We start from the raw sequence: 6973 nt of genomic DNA, 5'->3' as shown, positions 1-6973 counted from the left end.
GGAACATGATATTTTTTGACATGATATGTTAACAAGCAGTGTAAACAACAGGTCTTCTGATATCTCAGTCAGGTCATTCTCACACTCACTGAACCACTCGGGGTTCAACCTCTGCTTCCACACACATCTTCAGCACGTGCCTACAATAATGAGAGAAATTAAATGGTTACTGCCATGTGGCACACAATGCTATTGTAACATCCATTCACGCCGGTGTGCAGACTGACAATTACACTCAGTGAGATTCTACTAAAAGCAGGGCTCTGATTAAAAAAAAAGAGCCATTTCCAGTCCCTGTGAGAGGTAGAGAAAGAGTCAAAGCACAGATGACAATAACATCTGAACCTCCGTGACAGAATAAAAAGATCATTTTAGGAAGCCGCAGTGAAAACCTGCTTCTCGGTCCCCTGCCACTGATGTTGTTGTCGCTTCGCAGCTCGTTCCTATGGCTACAAGATTTACTGACATTTGGCCACAGGTTATTTTGTTCTGCTCTCCTCTCTTGAATCGCCCACTTGTCTAATCAGCGAGAAAAAGTCCAGGCAAGCAGTAGGCGTCCACGCGCGGATCTGTTAAACACAAGGAGAAGCGTGGAGACGAGCATAATAAACCCCAACGTCAACCTGTCACAAACATCCACTGGCCAAGAACACCTGGGTCACCTCTAGCCATCACAAAGGTCACTCAGGTATTACAGATGTTTTACCTGAGATTAAAGAGGGTCTGAGGGGTCAGCCAGAGAGTTAGCTGAGCTTAATGTGTAATCTGCACAGAACAAAAGCCTTTATTTTCCTGAAAAAGCAATAGGAAGCAAGACAAGTGCGAGACATTGTTCTATTTCCTTCTTTTCAAGGTTTTCCAAAGGTTCCTAGTCAAAACAATACTTGAACATGTGATCAAATTGTGCTTAAAACAGCTCTGACCTAGCAGATTTCGCAAACACAATATCACTGCATGAGATATCAGAATCAAAATTAATGAAACTTGAAGCAAACTCTTACAAATAAATTTTCCAAAAGGCGTTTCTCACAGTGATGTCATAGAAGGACTATTCTGAATTCCTTAAAGAAAGTGAACAGTGAGCTCCTTCAATGAACAGTTCTTAAAATATGTATTTTTGTACAGAAAATTGTATTAATCTAAAGAAAGTTTTTAAGTACAAAGGTGGAATGTAAAGAATTCATTGTTTTTTAAGCTTCTTCGTGTAACCATAGATGGCAAATAAATAACTTTTAATTATAAGCGTGTAAGAAAATACTTCTGTAGACTTTGACTTAACTGGGTCAGTAAGCAACCACCTAGCAACCACTCAAAACACAATAGCAACCATATGGCAAGGTGCTAAAAAAATAAAGCTTTATGCTGTTAGAGCAGCAGTGATAGATACAAATTAATGTGCCTGGGTCCCAGTGATGTGTGTGGAAATGGTAAAGAAAAGAGGACCGAGCACCGAACCCTGAGGTACCACATTGGTGTGATTTAGATACTTAACCTTTCAGTGAACAAGTCTTAAAAAACATTTTGGTCCGTAACAATAATAATCTAAAGAAACTTTACCACTATAAAGATAGAATGGAAAAATTCCATGGATATTAAATCTTCTGCATGGAACCATAGAGTCCAATGAAGAAGCTTTATTTAAAAGTGTGTAAGAAATGTTTTGTCTTCTACTTTGATGTGACAAACAAGATGGTAAAAGAAGAATCTTAATTAGTGGCGCCTACTAAGCCTAACATCTTTCCTGTTGCTCGTTTGTTTTGTGCCACACAGTTTGTCCTAAAAACATAATACCTCAAATGGCACAGCTTGTTTAGGTGTGCAATTACTTTTCTGAGGTTAAGACTTACCATTTCCAACTGGTGGATGATAAAACAGGAAAAATCCCATAAGATTTGAAAGAGGGAGCTGAGCCATATCTATACACCAGAATCTCAAACAGACTTTGACTTGGGTCAGTAAGCAACCACCGAAAACACTAGCAAACACACAGCAAGGTGCAAACAATGGAGTTGTGTTGTCAGTGTAGCAGTGATCAGCTTTGCAATCCAGGAATAAATTACATTATACAAATCTGTAAGAATACTCATGAATCAAAACAATTTAATAAGAAAATAATGTGCAATCATATTTTATGGAAACATTAGCATACTGCTTTTGTAGTTTATTGATGACTTCTGGTACAAAATGTGTTTGATACCATTGTCACAACATTACATAAGCGAAACATTAAGTTAACTAACAAAAGGTAGGTTTAAAAATACAAATATAAAGTTTTTTACAAAATGTTTCATTGAAAATGACATCACAACATTGTCACCAGATCTCATTTGGCCCTGTTACAATTCAACCTGAATTTGCTAAGTTAAGGCATCTACGTGATTTCACACTAACTTTTAGACTTTTTAACTAAGGAAAGAGCTATAATTACATTGATATACTCAAATTAAATGTTAAATTGGATGTGGTGCTTTATCCGTAATGACTGTGGTGATTTACACAAACAAACAAACAAACCCTAAACTGTTAGGAGAACCAGCACTGCATCCAATGTATGTGTGATTTTGCCAGATGTGACTGACAGATAAAATATTTCTGATTACAAAATTGAAAAACTACTATACAGGACAGGCGATCAATCCACTGATGACCACACCAAGATAGGCTGGTTATGTAAGAGCTCACAATTAACCAGCTTTTATGCTTTTAGCCTCAAAGGTGAAGTGTGTAATTTCTGAAGCACTAGTGTCACCAAATGGAATTGCAAAAATTATGACTCAACCATCGGCACGATCCCTGTGTACGACAGGTCAGCCGAACTGATACCTGTCCCAAACTCACACCACTCGGCTGAGAGAAAATAAGCAAACATGAACAAATGCCTCAACAAGTGCCACAGAATCACAGTGTTTAAACTTTTGGGGGAAATTAACTTAGTAATGGTTTGTTTTCCTACAAATTTAGTGATCAGATGACAAGTGTACAGATAAAAGATGTACAGAATTTTCTCAGTTACAAAATCAATTGAAAATCCCCAAAGCTAAGACATTAAGTGAAAGAAAAAAAAAGAACAGTTGAGACTTTTCAACAGGTAAGCAGAGGTTTGGAGAAGAACTGACAAAACTTGTGTTCACTTTAAAGCCGACTGTGCCCCCTGGTGGTTGAATCCCTCATATTTTCATTTAAAAAGGTAAATATTCTAGAATTAACTAATAACCGTAATTATAACCCTTATTTATTTTTAGGATGAATAAATTGGCAACACTTTATTTTACAGTGTCCATATAATTAATTACTAGAAAACAATAACTATGTGCAATTATACACAGTTTTACAAAAATGACATTAAAACACGCGGTTTATTGGTATTAAGCAGTAGTGGTATGAAAATGCGTAATACAATGAACACTGTAATACAAAGTGTGTCCAACACATTTGCAAATCTCTATCTTTCATCTACAGTTGGTATAGAAAATAACCACATCCCTATAAAATAATCACATGTTGTTCTTTTGCAGCCTGAAATGAAGACGTACACAGTTTTTGTTTTATCCAGCTGTACTTCATTCTTCAGTTCCTATGTCACTGTAAGTGGTCGCATAAAGCCAGATTAGAAATACCATATTAGTATATTGTTTTTATGTGTCAAAACGGCAATGTCAGACATAAAAATGCCATTTCCAAGGCACTTATTGTGTAAACATTGTGCTAACTATGAATATTTCTATGTCACAATACTGCATTTAATTAAAAAGACTTGATATGAAAATTATTCCAAGATGTGATCTCTCACATTTGCTCAGCATCAATGCAATATACAGAAAACATGAGTTTCCTACTGTAATATGTAAGTCTGTCAGTCATGTGACCATATCCACATCTGGTTAACAGACTCCTATATTAAAACAAATTGATTTGTGTGTATCATGATCTTAATCTATGCATCACATGGGTCAAATACCACAGGAGATCATGTTGTAGTGACTGGATGGATGTCTAACAGCAGCGTCTGGAGGGAGGAGGCTGTTGTGTCAGTTTAAAGGAGTCGTGGCTGTCAGCGTCTGTGTTCTCCAGCGGAGGGATCTGTCGACCTACACAGATATGAGAACATGAACGATTAGGCCACAAGCAGGTACAAAACTCTGTGTGTGCATGTTATTGCACTAGATAAAATACAATGAAATATAAGTGTGTTGATGTAATCAAATGCATCTTTTCACTACAAACTGAATATCAAATGTGACACAGAGGAGATGAGAACATGTTAAACACAACATGTTAGAGTCAGTTCTGAGCCATCATCACTGATTACTAGAATAAAATACTCTACCGAAGAAATTACATTTCTTTATTATCAATAGATGTACATTACACTATTAAGCAAAAGTTTGGGGCCATTAAGAGTTTTTAATGTTTTTGAAAAGTCTCTTATTCTCAATGAAGCTACATTTATTTGATCGGAAAATTCAATAAAACAGAAATATTGTGAAATAATATTGCAATTGAAAAGAACCGTTTCCTATTTTGATTTATTACAGAATGTATTTTTTGTTGTGATGCAAAGCTGAATTTTCAGCATCATTACTCCAGTTTTTAGTGCCACATGATCCTTCAGAAATCAGACATTTCTTATTATATTTTTTTCATCAGGATTTTTTAAATGAACAAAGTTTACAAGAACAGCGGTATAAAAAACTAAAAAATTCTATTAATAAAAATTTTATAAAAAGTGTATACAGATAGTATAAAACACTGTATTAAAAATTGTGTGGAGTTCACATCTCGCAGTTTCAACGTTTTCCTGTGAATTCTGCATGTGCATGTGGTCAGGTCAGGTATTTAAAAATCCAGGGAAAAAAGAGCTGTGATATATAAAAAATTTTCATTTGTGAGAAATAAGCTTGCACATCGACTCGAGAGTGCTTCCTAAAAAATGAAGGAGATGCTACAGTAACAAATGAAGACACTAGCAAGCACTAGAAGCTGTGTGTGGCATGGGCACTTGTGTAGTTTTAGTGACACTTACTGATTTTCTGAAACAACTCCTCTATGTTCACTGCATTTCTGGCACTGGTCTCCATAAATATGGCTGCAATGGACTCTGCGAAATCTTTCGCCTCTTTAGTCGGAACTTCCCTAGAAAAAACCCCATTGAATATGAGTAAACAATCAGCTCACTCAGACATCACCCTGAGGAACATGATCAGCTGAGGACAGGGCCGAAACAAACAGCAGAGGGGTTTGTGGGAAATGAGCACTGCACTGCCTGCAAATGTCAAGTAATTATACAGACACAAAGACCGCCAGCTGGGAAAATGACTAGGAGAAAGTGATTAAGCATGATTAAACATTTCTAAATGGAAGCGGCTTAATTAACAGAGACACAACTGAAGGTGCAGTTTCCTGCCATTGAGATGTTTATCAGAACTGAAAAAGCTCAGAATAAACTCTAATAATCACAACTGAAGAGAAACAGCAATCACAAACCACCTTACTTTCACGATGTAAGGCAAAACAGGATATTTCATGAGGAAAACATCAAGCAGGATGGCAAAGTATTACATTTTATTTATGAAGTTCTGCACATTTTGATGAATTTGATCTGCTCTCAAAGTGACATTTTGATTTCATGTTGAATAAGAAACTCTAAGCTGAGGGGCTGCAGGTTTTGGAAAGAAACTTAAGGGAATATAATCGCTTTTCAGAAAGAGAAAGGGGTTTTATTAACCTGATATCACCTAGATCGGTTTTATTTCCTGCTATGGCCACGACTATATCCTCCGGCCCGTGTTCCTTCAGCTCCTTCACCCACTTCTTCAACATCTGGAACGAATCCTGCAGAAACCAGACACATCACAAAACACGTGGAGCCTAAGATAAGAGTTTGCTCTTCCAGATCTCTGAGGTTTGTTTTCTGAGACACTGATGGGACATCACTTGGGTCTTCTTCAGTAAGAGTTAAATCTCCATTTGTGACCCTGGACCACAAAAACCGTCTCAAGTGTCAATTTTTAGAAATTGAGATTTACACATCATCTGAAAGCTGAATAAATAGCTTTCCATTGATGTATGGTCTGTTAGGAGGACAATGAGACACAAATATTAAAAAATCTGGAATCTGAGGGTGCAAAAAAATCTAAATACTGAGAAAAATCACATTTAAAGTGGACCAAATGAATTTAAAAATTAAAATCAAAAATTAAGTTTTGATACTGTATATTTATGGTAGGAAGTTTACAAAATATCTTTATGGAACATGATCTTTACTTAATATCCTAATGATTTTTGGCATAAAAGAAAAATCAATAATTTTGACTCTTGCTAAAAATACACCCCAGAGACTTAAGACTGCTCTTGTGCTCCAGGGTCACATTTATTCTCATTGCTGTCTGAGAAGCAAATCCTACAATTATAAACAAATGAGTCAATCGTAATGGCATATTTCAGTGGTTTGCACCTAAAGCACAGTTAAAAATGCTGTTTTAGAATAGAAACTGAATTGCACAAACATACTAACTTACGAGTTTTGTGATGTCATAAACAATGACGGCCGCTGCAGAGCCCCTGTAATACATTGGAGCCAACGAATGAAACTGCAGAAAAATAACATACAGCATAATGATTATATTTTACATAAGGGAAGCACAAGTTTTGCACAGGAGAACACCACTCATATTTTCTTTTTTTTTTTTTTATTAGATACTGTAGCATTATAGTAAAGCGTATTAGCGTGCCTTGTGGTGGTTGTGGTTCAGACAGCTGTCAAGTTCAAAAGGAGACTGGAGTCTGAACAGACACTAATATTGATCTTCCAGACGTGAACACAAAGTCACATCAGCACTTCTCAAACACACTCACACACACACACACATTTCCACCACACCCAATGAGTCAGACTTACAGTGAGCTCTGAACTATGTGTGTGTGTGTGTGTGTTGGAAATTAAATGTGATTAATCTAAACAATAACTGTGATG

General features: G+C 36.4%; 1 protein-coding gene across 1 annotated transcript in view; it reads right to left on the bottom strand.

The window, feature by feature from the left end:
* Positions 1–2127: 2127 nt before the first annotated feature.
* The window catches only part of LOC113112688 (ras-related protein Rab-31-like), a 7362-nt gene continuing 2516 nt past the window's right edge, over positions 2128–6973 (bottom strand). Inside the window, exons 4-7 of the mRNA XM_026278465.1 lie at positions 6519–6590; positions 5726–5832; positions 5024–5133; positions 2128–4088 (exon numbers count right to left, since the gene is read on the bottom strand). Of these exons, the coding sequence (XP_026134250.1) occupies positions 3994–4088; positions 5024–5133; positions 5726–5832; positions 6519–6590 (384 nt within the window). The 3' untranslated portion in view covers positions 2128–3993. The remainder of the gene's footprint in view (positions 4089–5023; positions 5134–5725; positions 5833–6518; positions 6591–6973) is intronic.

The sequence above is a fragment of the Carassius auratus genome, chromosome 2, assembly GCF_003368295.1.
Source record: "Carassius auratus strain Wakin chromosome 2, ASM336829v1, whole genome shotgun sequence".
Lineage (NCBI taxonomy): Eukaryota > Metazoa > Chordata > Actinopteri > Cypriniformes > Cyprinidae > Carassius > Carassius auratus.
The sequence above is the reverse complement of the archived record's forward strand: the minus strand, read 5'-3'. Positions and strand labels throughout refer to the sequence as shown.